Source organism: Pectinophora gossypiella, chromosome 8, assembly GCF_024362695.1.
Source record: "Pectinophora gossypiella chromosome 8, ilPecGoss1.1, whole genome shotgun sequence".
Classification (NCBI taxonomy): Eukaryota; Metazoa; Arthropoda; class Insecta; order Lepidoptera; family Gelechiidae; genus Pectinophora; species Pectinophora gossypiella.
This window is the reverse complement of record NC_065411.1, coordinates 4,195,751-4,213,200: the sequence shown is the minus strand read 5'-3', so window position 1 is coordinate 4,213,200 and position 17,450 is coordinate 4,195,751. Positions and strand designations below refer to the sequence as shown.

The following is a 17,450-nucleotide window of genomic DNA, read 5'->3' as shown; positions in this document are numbered from 1 at the left end:
ACCAGATCTAGTGGAAAATCCACTAAGTTGGCAACACTGAGTCAGCAACAGCCATCATACTTTAATTCATTCAATCGTTTACACATGAGTTATTTATTTTATTATACTCACTCATTCATTCATTCGCTCGTTCTTTTTTGTGAAAAAAGTGCGTGTTCCTGAAAATCTGAAAATAATCCTGTATTCCTGAAATTGCCCTTTAATTTGAGAAGTAATCTTTATTTTTTTACTGCTGTGATACAAACAGGCATCAGGTTATTATGTTACTCAACAAAACCAGGTTTATTGTTTTTCTTCTTGCTCCAACGTGTCTTCCCCTACCCAGTTTTTAATTCAGTTATCGTGCCGGATTCCCCGTGCTGACAGTACCTATTTGTTTGATTTAGCAGATTGGTGGGTGTGACGAGTCGGGCTCGCAAGTCCAACATGGAGAATAATAATACGTCGGACATTGTTATTTTGAGTGGCAATTCGCACCCCGAATTAGCAGACTTGATCGCGAAGTAAGTGACCCTATTATTTGACTACGCTATAGTAGAGGCATTAAGGTTAATTCATTCGACCTTATTCGGCCTATATATTACTTCGGAATTCGTTCATTTCAAGTTTAAGGATATATCTAAAATGACCTTGATAAAGTATCTGATTTTTGCATATTTATTACATGCTTCTTATTGTAAAGGCTACATTATCAAAGTAAAGAATTCAAGAACACTCAAAATAAATAAAATGTAATGTAATTTTTCCAATTTGTCTTTTTTTCTTATACTACTATTTATTTTTAGTTTAGATGTTACTTTTTCATTTTTATTGTTTTTTTTACCTAATAATAATAGTTTAAAATATAATATTTAAATTATTCAATGTTACAGCCGCTTAGGTGTACGTAAGGGAGGGTGTTCGGTTTACCACAAAACTAACAGAGAGACGATGGTAGAGATAGCTGATTCAATTCGTGGCAAGAACATCTATATTGTACAGACTGGCACCAAGTAAGTATGTAGGTACAGTATGAAGTTCGGTTTCCAAGAAACCAACTTGTAAATATACATGTATAAGTATATCAACAACCAGCTATGGAGGCAAGTTTTAATCATTGGTGTTTACAATGTTGCTCAATACTCAGATAACGTAACATAACAGCATGCTTATATCTCCAAAAAGGTAGGTAGAGGTGAATAAAATACACCCACTCCCGGTAGGTACATTTGATTGTGAAAAGTAAAATTTTGGTATTTAAATGAAAATAATAAAAACTTTTTTGTAATTAGACTTCATTTTCACACACAATTGTTACAGCATAAACAGCTTCATAAAGCCTTTAGAATCTGCTATTATTATAGTATATGTATTATGTGTTGAACATTTGCTAAAATATCGCTAAGTTACTCGCTACAAACTGCAAATCATTTCATTAACATATGTGACGAGTGAGCAATATACCTATCACAAAAAACAGTCTTTGTTAATTTTCATAATATACAACTGAGTCAAAGAGCTCATTATTTAGCTTAGACATAAAGTGTAAACCATATATAAAAAAGAGTGACAAGATGAGGAAATCAAATTAAAAGAGTTCTTTGTAACAACATGTAAATTACATTTTTTAATTTCAGAGATGTAAACAACAACATTATGGAGCTCTTGATTATGGCTTATGCTTGTAAGACTTCATCGGCAAGGTCAATTGTAGGTGTGATTCCGTATCTGCCATACAGCAAGCAATGCAAGATGAGGAAGAGAGGTTGCATCGTCACCAAGCTGCTGGCAAAAATGATGTGCAAGGCCGGCTTGACACATATCATCACCATGGATCTGCATCAGAAGGAAATCCAGGGATTTTATGACTGTCCTGTGGACAATTTGAGGGCTTCACCATTTTTATTGCAGTATATTCAAGAAAGTGTAAGTAAAGGGCACTCAAATATTCAATTAAAACTTCTTTTATCTAAAGGGAATCTCCTTTGATATTGCCAAAAACTAGACTCCTATAAGAATTTTTAATACAATCTTTTACTGTCATTATACTTTTAATTTTTGAGCCTGTTGGGCTGTATCATGTGGTAAACATGTATCATGTGGCAATGTGTGGTAACAAGCAGCTCAAGCAATCTAATCATCGCACTTCGTGCGCGAACTATCCTCGCCACTTTATCCAGTTGGCGAGGATAGCCACTTTATCCAGTTCTAAAAACCTTGCCCATCCTGGTACATAAAAAAATATTATTTCATAATGCGAGTTATTTTAGATTCCAGACTACCGCAACTCTGTGATAGTGGCTCGTAACCCTGGTTCTGCGAAGAAGGCGACGTCGTACGCTGAACGGTTGCGGCTGGCCATTGCTGTCATACACGGTGAACAAAAGGAAGCAGAAAGTGACGAAGTGGATGGACGTTATTCGCCCCCTTGTATACCCAGGTAACACAAACCACTACTACCTACTAATACTATAAATTCGAAAGTAACAGTATTGGTAACTTTTCACACTTAAATTGGCATACTGATTTAGTATGAAGTACCTAAGGAGAAAATCATATACTTATAATTATATCAATAACACCACTATCCAAATAATTACACATAATAATTCAAGAAATTATGTTTTCAGTGTGGACAGGTCACGTACCATGGATGTATCTGTTGGAGTTCCAGTACACCCAGCTAAGGAGAAGCCGCCTATCAATGTGGTCGGCGACGTCGGTGGCAGAATAGCCATTATGGTGGTAAGTATTCTTTTTACTGGCAGGATATCTCTATCTATCTCTCGCGTTGGGCAGTTGGATAAAAAGAAGTGCTTAGCATGTGAGCTACAGATGATCAGAATTTATCCAAATGATGCACTCAATATTATTTGGATGATGTTCAAAATATTTAATTCCCATCTAATGTAAATTATGTTTTTCAGGATGACATGATCGACGACGTGCAGTCGTTCGTCGCCGCCGCTGAAGTTCTAAAGGAATGTGGTGCTTACAAGATTTATGTCCTGGCCACACACGGCCTGCTGTCCTCGGACGCTCCCCGCCTCATCGAGGACTCTCCCATTGACGAGGTAGTGGTCACAAACACTGTCCCGCATGAGCTCCAAAAGATGCAATGCCCCAAAATCAAAACCATCGACATATCCGTGCTACTCAGCGAGGCCATCCGCCGCATCCACAACAAAGAATCCATGTCGTATCTCTTCAAAAACGTCACCCTTGAAGATTAGTTTTTACCACTTTTCCATTTTAATTATAAGTATTATAAGTATTTGGGTCCTTTATTAGAGTTTTATAATTTGATACCTATATTGTCACCTTGTATTATACAAACTAAGTATTGAAGCAACTGTATTTTTATAGTATTATAAAACTATTCATGTTTGTATTAAAAACTCGCTTATTAGAGGGTTCTAATCAAGGACAAGCATTTAATTTTATGAATTCCCTTATTGCATTATTCCTTTGTTGGGTAATTAATTGGTAGTATTTGTATGGTCATAGTAAAACCTTGGTATGTAGTTCAAATGAAAAATGTGATTATGAAACAAATTTACACATTGGTGGTTACACATTGATGTATGTTATCTAAATTTATATTTTATTGATGTGTTTGTTGAAAGTTTGTCCATAGCTTTTGTGAATAATGTTATGTTGTATAGTCTCAAACATAGTATATTTCTAATTTTAAAGAAATTAAGATTTGTAACTGTGTTAGTGATTGTACGATACACTTAATTGCACCGTGTAATGTGAATTTAACATATAATTGTATAGACTAGTTATACAGCCATAAAATGTGTATCTTTTTGTTAAAATGTAATAAATAGTTTGTGGCATTTTGTGTTTGTAATGTGTGATAAGATAACTACAGCGTTATTTTTCTACAGCGTCATACTATGACCTCGCAATCAGCCGTGTCCTTTGTCAATTTTCTTCAATATCTCAAGAAATTAAGGAAGTTCAACTATGTTGAGACGGCTGAGTGGTGATAATGGAACGGATTATCTAAAATAAAAATTGGTAGAGCCTTTGGCCAGCCAGTTGTTTCTGGCCCAGGGTCTCTGGCCATATAGCCATATACCTAATATAGCCACGTAGCCATATAGCTGATGTAGGTTGTATGTTCTCTATTGAATAGAACTGGAACAGAAGCTTTTATTTTCACTTTTTCTTTATTATTTAAATTATTTAAAAAAAAAAACCCATTTATATCGTTTCTTTTTTAGGTAAATTACCACCCATAAAAGGGCTCTGCACTGCTGGTATCAGTGATGTGTTCCTGGGAATGTTCCCAAAGTCGTTCCCGTTGTAAAAACTTTATTGGCTGCTTTTCTTTTTCAAAATGTTCTTTCTTTACTCTGACTCATTTTATTGTCGGGAACGACACATCACTGGCTGGTACAAGGACCTGGCATCTCTTGTTTTGTCTTAAAAACCCTTGTGTCAACGCCAAAATATGTAAAAAAGTTAAACTGTCAAGTGTCAAAACGTTCAGAAATTTGTGAAACAAATGTTTGTGCGGTTCGGATACTTTTATTTGTAAAAGTAGCAATAATTTGAATAAATGGTAGAAGTTTATATAATACAACTTGGGTTATTTGTTATTAACTGTGTATTTGACCTCTGTCTGTAAATATATTAAGTTTCAATTAAAAAATATTGAGGTTATAATTAGTATCTAAAAATACTGTAATTTTCCTCATAAGACCTAGTAACTAATATTTGCACCAATATGGGACAATTAAAATGTCTGTCTCGTATCGTTAAAACCCACTGGGCTTATCTAAACAAACGCTATTATAGTAATAGAAATATTCTAAAACTTAAGGATAGAGGAATGTATCAGGACTTATTTCCTAACACTGCCGCGTAAGTACGTTTCAAATAAAATATATTTATTGAGAAGAGCAAGCTATTTATATATTGTTTTTTTCGCAGATCAGAAATAGTTAATATGTTGAATAAATCTCCACAGTGTGTGTATGCAGGATTTGATCCAACTGCAAACAGTCTTCATGTAGGCAATTTACTTGTTATAATTAATTTACTACACTGGCAGCGAGGCGGTCACAATGTTATTGCATTAGTAAGTATAGAGAAAAATTCTGAATTATTATTTTTTATTATTTTAATTTTATAAATGAATATTAAACTTTTTACAGCTAGGAGGCGCAACGGGACTCATAGGCGATCCTAGTGGTCGGTCCACTGACAGAGTTGCATTACAAAAGGACATCATTCAGGAAAATATTGACTGCATCAAACATAATTTAGAAATGGTGTTTGATAATCATGAGAAATATATTTGGACAGATAAAGACAAACTAAAGAGTATAAAGTGAGTTGTTATATTGTAGTCATTATTTATTTTTCTCCATCAGAATAATACTTCAGTACATCAAATTGAAATTATATACTCTTGATTGATGAGAGGTCTGTATTAAGTTGTAGTATTTGCTTAATAGTAGTAATAGTTCCAAGTTTAACTACAACCTCACTAGATAGAAATGATTCACTGCCACAACATTCCTACAAAATGTTTTATAAACTTTGTTCCAGAATAGTGAATAATGAAACATGGTATAGAAATGTGGACGCCATACAGTTTGTGAGTGAGATTGGGCGTAACTTCCGAATGGGCACCATGCTGCTTAAACAAAGTGTGCAGAGTAGGATAAACTCAGAAGTCGGAATGAGTTTTACAGAGTTTGCTTATCAGATATTCCAGTCTTATGATTGGCTGCAACTTCTAAAAGAATATGACTGTAGGTTCCAGGTAATTTGTATACATAATAAAACAGTTTATCAACTTTAGGAAAAGTTCCTAACAAAGAAGTTAAATGTAATATTATAATATTTCAGATTGGTGGAAGTGATCAGATGGGTAACATCAGTGCTGGTCACGAATTGATTAGTAGGGTCGCTAAGAAGGAAGTTTATGGTAAGTAATAGTTATTTCAGTTTATTTTCCCTTAGTTCCGCCTTAAATAACCTTTGTACGTCTTCAGTCCTACTTGTATACTGGGGGATTAAAAAGGCTACATCAAAGCAATTTATCTAAAAAAGCCATAATGCTATTTGACATTTCATTTGTTTGCATTGCACACTTTTATATGCGCAAATGTCAAATTGCAATATTGCTTTTTTAAATGAATTGGGGGACTACCCAGTTCTTTTCTCGTGTGATTGATTGTGCAATGAAGAATTGTGTATTGAATTGTAAATGGATGTCTACAACCGGCAATATCATATATTTTTTTACTGTTTCTTACAGGTTTAACTCTTCCTCTAGTCACTACGGAAGAGGGCGACAAATTTGGCAAGTCAGCAGGGAATGCCATATGGCTAGATCCAAAGAAGACAAGTCCATTTAGCCTTTACCAATTTTTCGTCAGAACGAAAGATTCTGAAGTTGAAAAACTATTGAAGTTATTCACTTTTTATAGTTTAGGGGAAATAAAAGATATAATGTTTAAACATCAGAAGCATCCCGAAGAAAGATATCCACAGCAGTGTTTGGCCGACCAAGTGACTACATTAGTCCATGGAAGTAAGTTGTAGCATAATTTATTGCCAAGACCAGAAAATAGAATATTAACTTCTGTAACTATTGTAACAGAGTACAATCCAAAAAACAGGTATATTATGATTTATTTAAGTAACTTATGGGTTGTGGCTGCCTAGAGTATAAGCACCTATCTAGGCCCTGGACGAAAAAAAATAAATACACTCAATAATATGCTTTGACGTTTGGTTTAGGTATAGGGACCATACTTAGATTTTTTCGGTTGCATAACATAAAAATGTACTTTTCAAGTCCCTCACTTGTTTTATAATTTCTCTCTCGTATTCTAGGAGAAGGTTTGGCCCAAGCCCTCAAGGCGACAGATGCGATATATAAGAAAGAGGTGAGCTCCTTGGTAGCCCTTAGTTCTTCAGAGCTGGAGCAGGTGTTCCAAGGTGCGCCCGTCGTCACGCTGCTGCTGTCTCCTGGTATAACCGTGTTGGATCTTGGCATGAAGGCCAAGTGCTTCTCTAGAGAGAGTAAGTTTTTTCTAATTGAAAAAATGTGACTAAAATAAGATTAATATTTCGGATTTTCTAATTTCGGACTTTTTTCTAATTTCAAAAGTTTGCAACTAACATAGTCATACATAATAACGAATATTCTACTTCGTTCCAGATGATGCAATGAGGATAATACAAGCTGGAGGATTTTATATCAACCATCAGAAAGTGAAGAAGATAGATGAAGTTATAACGCAGTCGGCACACATATTACCGAACCTAATATCTCTGCTACGCGTAGGGAAACGCAACTATTACATAGTCAAATGGCAAACGTAATAAATAAACGATGAATAGTTTTTCGTTGTTTTATTGCACTTTTGCTACTCTACAGTGTCACTTGTCTTATGTTAAGAAATTCCACGTTTTAATACGATTTTTCTTAATTGGCAACACTGATTGTATATCGTTATCATTTTTGATCAATGTTAAAATGCAGAATATCTGAAGCTCATGTATATTGCGCGATGGATCATTTAGCAATGTGAAGTTTCAAATACAAATCAAAGTACAATTAGTTTTAGGATATAATTATAATTACTTACAACAGAAGCTTGTATACTTGCAGTATATGTATAATAATAATAAAATGCATATCACATAAAACATCGTAAATACTACACAACATGCTTAAGCCTAAAATAATATTCACTGAAACAGCATAATGTAACTATAATAATGCACTGTTGGGTCATAATTATAAAAATATGGCTATTTGTCATACAACGTTTGTGCACGGCGGCGTGCGGTCGCGGCCGGGGCTGTGATTACATCGTCCTAATATCACAAGGGTTAATTGCATCATTCCTACATATATTGTACAAACTCGTCTTCCAATAACAACTAAATTGACGACGTCGATATGTCTTTTTGGAATAACATTTAAATTTTAGTCCACAATTTTAATAAGCAAACAAAGCTAACTCCGATAATGAGTGATTATTAACTATCACAAATCGCGTATCTTAGAACAAACTTTTATAAAAATAAATAATTTACGTTCAGCGCAACGAAATACTTTATAAATTGACTGTGTTATCTTAATGAAATGCGTACAAACGTAGGACGAAATAGTCAGTCTATAGACAGCAGTCGCAGGCGCGGGAGGTCATAGACGGGGCCCATTTCACATACGAAAGTATAAAAATACCCGACGATTATACTCTGACCGTTATACGAAGGGGTCGGAGCGAGTCAGACTCATAGTCTCAGGCGCGGTTTTGGAACGACCCTAACCGGGGGCTAGAGGTCCGTGCTCTCGTTGTGAGGCGGCGGCTGCGCGGGGGGACTGCTGGGCGCAGGCGCGGGGGAGGGCGGCGACGCGTGCGCGGGCGGCGGGGGCGGCGGCGCCGGCATGGCGGGGCGCGGCGGGCGCGCGGGCTGCGGCCGCGGCGACTGCGGCGCCTCCGTGATGCTGCCCTCGGACTGCGACAGCTGCCGCGACGCGCCCAGCCCCTTCTGCTCCAGCTCCGCGTCCTTGCCGCCCGAGCTGTGCGTGCGCTGCACCGTGGCGCGCGGCCCGTCGTCGCCGGCGGGCGCGGCCGCGCCGCCCACCTGGATGACCGTGGGGTGCTGCTTGTCCACGGTGTACATGTGCGTGCGCTCCAGCACGGTGGGCGCGAGGTCGGCGTCGGACACGGAGCCCCGCGGCGCGCGGAAGCTCTGCGGCCGCAGCGTGGCGGGCCGCTCGGGCACCGCGGGCTTGTGCCGTAGCTGCACGTCGGGCTCCTCTGCAGCGGAGCTGGCGGGCGGGATGGTGCGCGGCGCGGCCACGGGGCGCGGCGGCGGCGCGGCCGCGGGCTTCACCGGCGTGCCCCGCGGGCCCGCGCCCCGCTCCGGGCCCGCGCCCAGCGACGCGGGCCCGCTCTCCCCCACCACCTTCATCCTATTCACGACTCCCGTCTGCGCTGTCACGTTTTTGACGACTACTGTGGACTCATTCCTCTCCGCCGCTTTGAGACTTTCGAACCTCTCCTTCTCTAGCTCTAGACTCGTCCGTCTATCGGCGAGATTCTCGCGGCTCCCGCTCCTCGCGTCGTCTTTGAGGGCCTTGCTCTGTCTGTAGGTCGATCGGTTGATAGTTTGAACTCCGGATATCACTTTGCCCGTGTCGGAGATCACCGGTCGAGGAGGCTTAGCGGGTTTGTCCGCTTCTGTTTTAGTGTTGATCGGGTGTTCTTTGATAGGCTCCGTTGCAGGCTGCTGAACCGGTTGTGGCTGAGCCGCCGGCGGTTGTGGTTCCACTTTTTTATTCTTATCGGGCGTGAAATTAGGCGGCACCGGCGCTAGAGGTTTATTCTTCCGCCTCATGATTGGTTTGGGACTGCCGTGCGGGGGACTAGATTGGTCGGAAAGCGAGCTATTCGATTGAGCCTTTTTGATATCGTTCTCTAAGAGTATGAGGCTGGTGTCGTGACTGTTGCTGCGGGAGTGTCTGCCGCCGTCGAGGGAAGTGCGGCCTGTGTGGTGGTGGTTGGTGTAGTCGAACATGGACTTGCTCATGCACTCGCCGTTAGACTCTTGCAACGCCGCCGTCTGGTTGTACCCCTGCACGAAGTTAGGCGTGAAGCCATATTCGCAGTGGTCCGGGAGTAGATCCTCTTTGGTGAAGCTGATGAAGAAATTCACGTCGTCCTGGAAGAACCAGTCGGCGTGCTTGATGAGCAGCTCGACGACGCAGTTGACCACAGTCGTAATATTCATGTCGAAGGTGCTCTCGTCGGCCGCCCACAGCAGGTTGGGCGCGATCACGATAGCCAAGTTAGACGGGGTCATTTTATTCGTGCTTTGGTTCTGAGTTAGAGCTGAAAGGAATTTGATGAGGTATCTAAGATTTTGGAAGTTGGCGTCGGGAAGTAAGTGTATGGCTTCCCAGAGAGCGTTGAGGCGGGCTTGTTCTGTCGGTTGCCGGGAGGCGGCGATGAAGTTGTCATACAGGCGGTACGTTAGCAGGGGTTCTGGTAGTTCTCGGAGGTAGGACTTAAGAACTGACGCGACCACGTGGACGTCCCTGTAGTCTCGCGGCAACGGAACACTGAACAACCCGGCGTCTAACGACAACTTCATTCTTCTCACTTTCGAAGTCCCTATAAATGAAATTAACATTTATTGAAAACTTGTATAACACTTGTAAGCTATCATTTGAGCTCAGAGTGTAAGAGGCAACCTTCCGTTGACTTCTAACCTTCCGGGAGTTGACGTTCGTGTGTAAGCGAGAACAATTTATATATATTTTACATTTGCGCGTAGCAAAATGTTTTTTATTATAAAATAAGTAAGTGAAGATGTGACCTAAGGTGGGCTTTACCTAGTAAATGATTATTCACTCTAGTTTTGAAGGTTTCAAGATTGTAGGCAGGGCGGTCATTCTATTACAAATCTAGTCAATATTAAATACATACATAAACTCACACGTCTATTTCCAAGTAAGCAGAAACTATGGAATTCCATTTGCTTCGATCCTGACATACCTCACCTGATTCCTCCACATTCATCAATTGTTTCAACAGTTCAGTTCACAGGAGATCATACTAAACCTTTTCTAAGGAGATTACCAATTTGGTCAATGGACATCCTTCTAGATCTTCCTCTGCCAGCCCTACCAACAACATTTGCGTTACCGCTTTCGTAATTCTATTATAGTTCATCCGCTCTAAGACCCTGTCCAGATGGGGCGTTTTACGCGCGTTATCATACCACAGAGTACTTAACATCTTACGGATACAAACGCACATCTCCAAGCATGCAGGAATCTGTAAAGTATACAAATTACTCTGTGGTATGAAAACGCGAGTAAATCGCGCCTTCTGAACAAGGTCTAATACATACCACCAGCAATTCTGAAGAGTCCTTCCTCGTTGAGAGCCAGTTCATGTAGCGTGCATACGCATAGTTCTATGGGGAATGCGATAGTTCGTGACGTCACTCGCAGGTGTTCCTCCAGCGGATAGCCGAATACTGGCTTCACCGAGCTGTCGTCTGGAAAATAAATAGTTTTGATTCAATATCAAATCAAATATTCTTTATTACACACACACACATACAAGAAACATTTTAAAACATTCAAAGAAATATAAATACAACTCTTAACATACTGTTTTGATTCCAATGTAGCATGATAATAATTATCATTCATAACGACTATTTACGACAAAGGAAATCCTCAGATAAACATTTAAAAGTATTATGTTAATTCGGGGCTTTGATCAGATGACAAAACGAGTTCGGCGGTAGATACGGGTTATATAGAGCCGTAATTTGTGTAACAATTTGCCATGGGCTCTATGTAATAATAAAAAAGTTTGTTTAGGTAAAACCTACGACACAGGTATACATTTACAACATCAAAATATACAGACATTAATATTTAGTTGGAAAACATAAAGGTATATGGGTGCCGCAGCTCACCAAAAAAAGGCCAGGGTTCAGTGAAAATTTACTCAGAGGGCAACACTGATTTCCAACCCTCGCCGATCGGTGAAACGCGGGTACCCACCCGCACAATAAATTAAAAAATTAATAATAAAGAGTACAAAAAAAAGTGTAGTGACTATATAAGGGTGAATATCAAAATGTGTCAAGTTTGGTGGCGAACTGTCATTTAATTTTTTCGTGAAAAATTGGGGAAATTGGGAATTGAAAAATTCCTTTTTCATGTCGGAACCGAGGATCCTTTTGGATTTTTTTCATGTCGGAACTCGGAACCCAATTTTTCACGAAAAAACACACACACAGTGTCGAAATATCGGGAGTCTCATATCCCCATTTAAACGCGGTAAGAACCCGTTATTATGTGTTTTAATTACGATAAAATAATATGAAATTTCGCCACCAAACTTGAAATTTTGAGATTCACCCATAAGATGCATTACAAATAATGTAGGGACCAGATAATAGTATGTACAGTACAAACAATAAATAGTATTACGACTATGTCTGGTCCCATTCATACATTTTAGACATAGTACCGATGCTCGCCCGGCGCTCTTTTTATCCGACTTCGGCGGAGGAAAGGAGGGTGTGTTTGACCGCTATGTATATGTGTATGTATGTATGTGTGTATGCACGTCTGTTCCAACCTAACTTCCAACTACCTGTCAGAATTTAACAAATGAAGTGTCACTAGAAGCGTCTTGATTGTCAATCTGTCCTAAGAATTTGTTTACCATCTACGGCATACGACCACGGCTACCAATTTCAGTATTTGGAAGAATTTAAAAAAAAAAATTTTGTTTCATACTTTTAGAGCGCGATTTTTCCGCAGCCGGGTTTTAGTTTTTAAAATTGTATTTATACATTAGTTACACTATGATTGTATTTAAAGATGCTTTATTGTGTTCAATACAGTCTGTTTCCGTTTTAAATTAGACTAACTATTCGTTTTGTTCCAGAAAACTAGTTTAATTTTAAGTGGTTGTTACATTGCCCTGTCCACCGGATTAGCGTCAAGGTCACGGGTTTGCTGATCAGATCGTGTAGTCTAATAGCAAATCGGCGGGGCGTAACCATGGTAACCACGATCTCGACCGAGTTAGTGGGGTGTAACCATGGTAACCACCCGTGACCTTGACGCATCTAGCCCGATGGACAGGGTAATGTAATATAATAACCGTTTTAGTTGGGAGTACGGGTAAAACCCCGGTAAACAACCGAGTAAGCAATAAACACCAAGGTGGGTTCTTGTTACGGATGTGTATCGAGTTTTGCCTTATCACCACACCCAAGCACACCGCACGTAACACGGTTGCTATGCTGGTTTGGGAGTGAATAAAAAACATAGAATAGCTAGTTATTATCTCGAGCATGTCGTTAAAACCGATAGAGATTCGGATCTTGTTTTTCCTAACATTTTGGACCATTGTCGGCTCCTTGTGGGCGATGGGCTGATCACCTGTCATTGTCATTACATTGTTCATCATATCCATCTTTAAACTTTGTGTCAAAAGTGGCTGCAAATCTTAATTTTAGATTTTTTTAAATGTTTTTTCAATGTGGTTTCTGTCCTGTGTCAAATGTAATGTCTGTGGTGTCGGAAAATAATAAAGGCTTTTTTCTATCTTTCAATTTCTTATTTACTTACTCATGTAAGTAAGTAGTCGTTACTTGAGCCATGTCAGGGGCCTTTGGCGGCTTAATAGTAACCCTGACACCAGGGTTGATGAGGTTGGTACTCCACCTCACAACACACACGATAGAAGAAGATTGTCTTCTTATTACGTGAAGCGTGTGGCTTTGCCCATCCCAATAGGAATTACGCATGCGATTTTATTTATGTGTGTAATTTGTATTATATATGTATGTACGGTCATGAGTACTAATATGTATACATTTAGAAACCATGTCACATTAACTGTTTGCCAAATTAAACCGTAAGTCTCATTAAATGTCAAATATGATAGTGCGAGGCGTTTTGGCGGGAATCGGGAACGGGACAGTTGCTTTCTTCATTGAATAATCTAAATAATTAATACGAAGTGGTGTTTTGTGGTTAATGATCGCATTAAGTTAGTCGGAAGACATTCATATTATATTGGAGTATTCAATGAACAAAGTGTATCTGCCTATTTTCGCTTCGTGCCAAGAAGCCGCTTCATAGCTCGAAAGTTTATGCGGACTTTTGAGTTAATTCGTTTGGGGTTCGGAGTAGGAGTCTACTCCGAGGGTGGGGGTTTAGGTTTCATCAACATCATCACCTTTCATCATTTCATTAATCATCAAGAAAAAAAATACGTCAGACATGGCTGTATGGGCATAGTTCCCTTTGCCTTACCCTTCGGGGGGAAAAAAAAAATGATAGTGCGACAGGGTTCTAAAGTGGGTACATGATATTGCTCATGACTGTACACACATACACTATTTGCATACACTGTGTGGATTGGCCATCTAAAATTCGAATACGATGATTCACGTTCAGTGTAGGTACACACGGATCGACTAATCGTGTTATGTTTCGGCTTATCGCGACGCGTGGCCGCCGATGTCTAACAGGAACACGAACAATGTACGATCAATTAGACGCTATTGTCCACGAGATTACTAAGTATGCGGACACTAATTGAACGAGCAATTATTACTGTTTGCACCACACTATTATGAAATATCCTTTTATGAAATGAAGTTCTTGGTCTGGTCTAGACCATTGAAATACTTTCTAGAAACAAGCGCTTATTCACGCTGACTCAATATACCCATATTCCTAGCTTTTTACGAATTTTGTGATAATTATAGTACAAATAAGACTCACCAAAGTTAACAATGATCAGTCATTTAAGGATATGATTAGTAAATATAATAAAAGGGGAAATATCAAAATAGTATTCCAATTTCTAAAATTAATTATTTTTTTTAATTTTATTTGTTTTGTTTCATATTTTTCTAATATTTTTGCTATGTAACTGTTTTGTTTATGGTGTAAATAAATTCTTTACTGTAGATTTCTAAATATAGTTAACTTATAATAACTATTGTTCATGATAGGGTGTTGAATTAATATTGTTTCATTGTATTTAAATTATAAAGGGTTTCCCCATAAATAGGCATCTATCTCAATGTTAAATATTGATTGTCTGACAACTCACAACTGTGTACCTAACAACATAAGGCGACTTGAGGGTAGAGGAGCTAGCCATAAATAAGGAAAAATATTATGTTACTGTTTACAAACAAACTTTTCAAATAAACATTCTTTGTTAGCAGTAATGTTTGATACAGATACATTAAAGTTTGTTGTTACACTTTCAGTCACTTTCATATTACAAAATCGACTCTATCCCAAAAAAACCTCCAACTCTTGGCATTTAGGTTCCAACAACCATGTAACACAGATTGTTGTTATTTCTCAACTATACTATCCCATACAGGCATTTAAAGCATGTTATGTTTATTTTCCCAAAAAGTTCCCCAGTGTTCCCAAGTATCGATAGCCGTCTCAGACAACTTCAAAAGTCAGGGACAAAGAAGTATAACAAAAAACACTTACTTATAAACTTCTCCAATTCAGGCACGGTATCGGCGAGGGAATGAAGGGCTGATTCGTGATATGCTCTTTGCAGCTTCACGTATTGCAGTAGTGTGTGTGCGAGCTGGGCTTCCTTGGCCACTAGCGCGAACATGTCCGCGGCGAGGGCGTCCCTTGCCGCTTCCACGCGGTTCCCTGCCTCTTCTAGTTCTTCGCGAGCTGCGCTTAACTTGGTCGGATTTTCCTCCTTCTGACGTTCTAAGTGCTGGTGGGAATATGTGGTCAGTTGGATAAAGAATTCAAAATACATTTTTTTATCATAATTAGCACACAAGCTACTTGATGGAGGTGTGTTGGATATTTGCAATACTAGAGAGGCTGCCTATGCTATTTTGCGTATTTAGTAGTTTTAGTACTGATATATAACTTTTAAATAACTAATCTAATCTTTAGTAACAATATCACAAATAAAAGGTAATACAATATTTCAGAAACATTCTGTTACGTTTTATATCCTGCTACAGAAGCTGATGCTCTTTCCCTTATTTTTAAGATATTAACATTGATTTTTTAATAAATTAAATGTTAAAATAATTAATAGACTTGTTTATTTATTACAAAAGCTATCAATGAGTAATTTAATTTCTTTCACTAAGTAGGATAAAAAAGTAATGACTGTTCAACTTTTGCAAAGGTCTTACTTTAATCTTATTGGTAAACAAAGTAATTTATCACAAGTGTGTGACAAGCCAATACTACTCTCAGCTTTGTTATCAAAAGATTATATTATGTCAGTGTTTAAGAGATGTGATGTTATGATAAGCTAACATTTGAGTGTGAAAATATTGACAACAGATCCAGTATATTGAATTATATTTTTGAATAAGTTCCATAATAATACCTTTATAAGAAAAATGACACTAACTTGGAACTTTCTATTACTTTAAAGGACAATTATTGCTTTAGACATTAAAATGCAATAAATTTATGAGAGGCTAAGTTATGTCTTTTCAAACAACTTTAAAAAGACCTCACACACAAGACAACTTGAACAATTCCAAGAAGAATGATTCTTCTACAATATTGTGTATGTTCTGAGGTTTATGACCTGCCTCACCAATCCTGGTGAGTTTTACGGAGTATATAGTTATTTACACTTACATGGTATCTACTGGCAGCAGATTCCTTCTCACTCATGAGCCTGCTGAGTTGCTTCTTGGCCTTCATGATAGCAGGCAGGTCCTGATCACTGATGGCTGTGAGAGGGGCACACACCAGCTGTTCCACCTTCAACTCATGCTCAGCTATTTCATTTGCCAGGAATTTTTCTGTTTTACCTATTGATAACATTTTCTTTAAGTTGATGAAGACTAAAATAATGTGAAGTAAAAAAAAATTATATGCACTTACCACACTCATACAAAATAAACTTTAAAATGCTGTCGTCATCATCAAAGTTACTGGCCTCGCACATAGACAAGCCTAGCATATATTCTGGGAGTTTTTTGAGCCTCTTCTCCCGAGCAGCAGGGTCTTGCCCCTGTGTGCTGCCTGCCCCAGTTGAGAGCCTCTTGCTGACCAGCTGCAGAGCATTTCTAAGGTGTTCGACCTTCCTGTCAGCATTTTGCAATTCATCCGTGAGCGCCTCAGCCTTGCCTGACCTGCAAGTAAACAAGGAAAAATTTACTAACACCAAATATCCACTTGTTGCCAAGGAACAAATGCACAACACTATCTACTTACATTACCGTTTCTCAAGCTCACAATAAAACGTTCAACGCTAACTCTGGGAGATTCACACTCACAAAGAACTTAAAATCTTATCAGATAGCTCCGGTGAGATAAAACCCCGGGCTAAGTACCGACATACCTTGAAAATGTTTGATCCGCTAGTTGCTTCACTCTGTAGAACTGTTTCTTCATTTTCACCAATTACTTTCGATGATTTTATTATAAGCTACAAGGTCATTGGACTTAGTCAACAGTAAAATAATAAAACGATCAAGATCTCGCTATGTCAGTACGTCAATGAGATCATCCTCGGCAAGAAGTGATGGAATGGAGAGGATTGGAAAACACGACACGATACACACACTATTAGATAAGGCACTACATTTCCATAATTAACGTAAATATACGCCGAAATAACTGATTTAATATTAATATTCAGCAGCGATACATAACTGAATAAAATACTTTATCGATGACTGATTAAATGAATGAAATCAAGACAAAATAAAACGAATCATAGCGAGTGAATGAACTAACATAGACTAAGTTTCTTACTTTTTCATAGAGTTTTTGTTGGACATCGCGTTTTTAAGCCAATTGTTATTGACTTACTTTTTAAGAACACAGACAAACTTTATTGGAGGCGGTGATTTCGGCTGGTTTCAAGGAACATGGCAATATCTGGCAGCTGAAGAAAGTGTTAAAATAG

General features: G+C 38.6%; 3 protein-coding genes across 8 annotated transcripts; 2 read left to right on the top strand and 1 right to left on the bottom strand.

Annotated features, from left to right (window-relative positions):
* Positions 1–79: 79 nt before the first annotated feature.
* LOC126368942 (phosphoribosyl pyrophosphate synthase-associated protein 2) lies at positions 80–3,821 on the top strand. 6 transcript variants are annotated; one of them, XM_050013200.1, is made up of 7 exons: positions 80–211; positions 387–503; positions 873–992; positions 1,617–1,905; positions 2,250–2,419; positions 2,610–2,724; positions 2,907–3,821. In XM_050013200.1, the coding sequence occupies exons 2-7, from the start codon at positions 427–429 to the stop codon at positions 3,210–3,212; spliced, it is 1,077 nt and encodes a 358-aa protein (XP_049869157.1). In that variant the 5' UTR covers positions 80–211; positions 387–426; the 3' UTR covers positions 3,213–3,821. The 6 variants fall into 6 exon arrangements, with proteins under 6 accessions (XP_049869157.1, XP_049869158.1, XP_049869160.1 ...); XM_050013201.1 differs by having other exon boundaries at positions 99–254; XM_050013203.1 differs by having other exon boundaries at positions 109–211; positions 390–503.
* A 533-nt stretch (positions 3,822–4,354) lies between these two features.
* On the top strand, positions 4,355–7,352 carry LOC126368922 (tyrosine--tRNA ligase, mitochondrial). The gene is made up of 8 exons (XM_050013166.1): positions 4,355–4,854; positions 4,924–5,071; positions 5,148–5,323; positions 5,545–5,761; positions 5,848–5,926; positions 6,260–6,535; positions 6,841–7,029; positions 7,169–7,352. Exons 1-8 carry the CDS (start codon positions 4,718–4,720, stop codon positions 7,330–7,332), a joined length of 1,386 nt encoding a protein of 461 aa, XP_049869123.1. The 5' UTR covers positions 4,355–4,717; the 3' UTR covers positions 7,333–7,352.
* On the bottom strand, positions 7,348–17,245 carry LOC126368862 (rho GTPase-activating protein 44-like). Its single transcript, XM_050013056.1, has 6 exons — positions 16,881–17,245; positions 16,421–16,671; positions 16,172–16,347; positions 15,032–15,275; positions 10,882–11,031; positions 7,348–10,139 (listed from the first exon to the last, which is right to left on the bottom strand). Exons 1-6 carry the CDS (start codon positions 16,931–16,933, stop codon positions 8,296–8,298), a joined length of 2,718 nt encoding a protein of 905 aa, XP_049869013.1. The 5' UTR covers positions 16,934–17,245; the 3' UTR covers positions 7,348–8,295.
* Between the last annotated feature and the right edge of the window lie 205 nt (positions 17,246–17,450).

Excerpts from the sequence above, each read along its gene's own strand:
- LOC126368862 (XM_050013056.1), bottom strand. The coding sequence starts at position 16,933 with ATGAAGAAACAGTTCTACAGAGTGAAGCAACTAGCGGATCAAACATTT. Across the intron at positions 15,276-16,171 it reads CTGCTGCCAGTAGATACCAT|CACTTAGAACGTCAGAAGGA; the intron begins GTAAGTGTAAAT and ends TATTCCCACCAG. Across the intron at positions 11,032-15,031 it reads TGAATTGGAGAAGTTTATAA|ACGACAGCTCGGTGAAGCCA; the intron begins GTAAGTGTTTTT and ends TTTATTTTCCAG.
- LOC126368942 (XM_050013198.1), top strand. The coding sequence starts at position 261 with ATGTTACTCAACAAAACCAG. Across the intron at positions 993-1,616 it reads ATTGTACAGACTGGCACCAA|AGATGTAAACAACAACATTA; the intron begins GTAAGTATGTAG and ends TTTTAATTTCAG. Across the intron at positions 2,725-2,906 it reads GCAGAATAGCCATTATGGTG|GATGACATGATCGACGACGT; the intron begins GTAAGTATTCTT and ends TATGTTTTTCAG.
- LOC126368922 (XM_050013166.1), top strand. The coding sequence starts at position 4,718 with ATGGGACAATTAAAATGTCTGTCTCGTATCGTTAAAACCCACTGGGCT. Across the intron at positions 5,324-5,544 it reads GACAAACTAAAGAGTATAAA|AATAGTGAATAATGAAACAT; the intron begins GTGAGTTGTTAT and ends ACTTTGTTCCAG. Across the intron at positions 6,536-6,840 it reads GACTACATTAGTCCATGGAA|GAGAAGGTTTGGCCCAAGCC; the intron begins GTAAGTTGTAGC and ends CTCGTATTCTAG.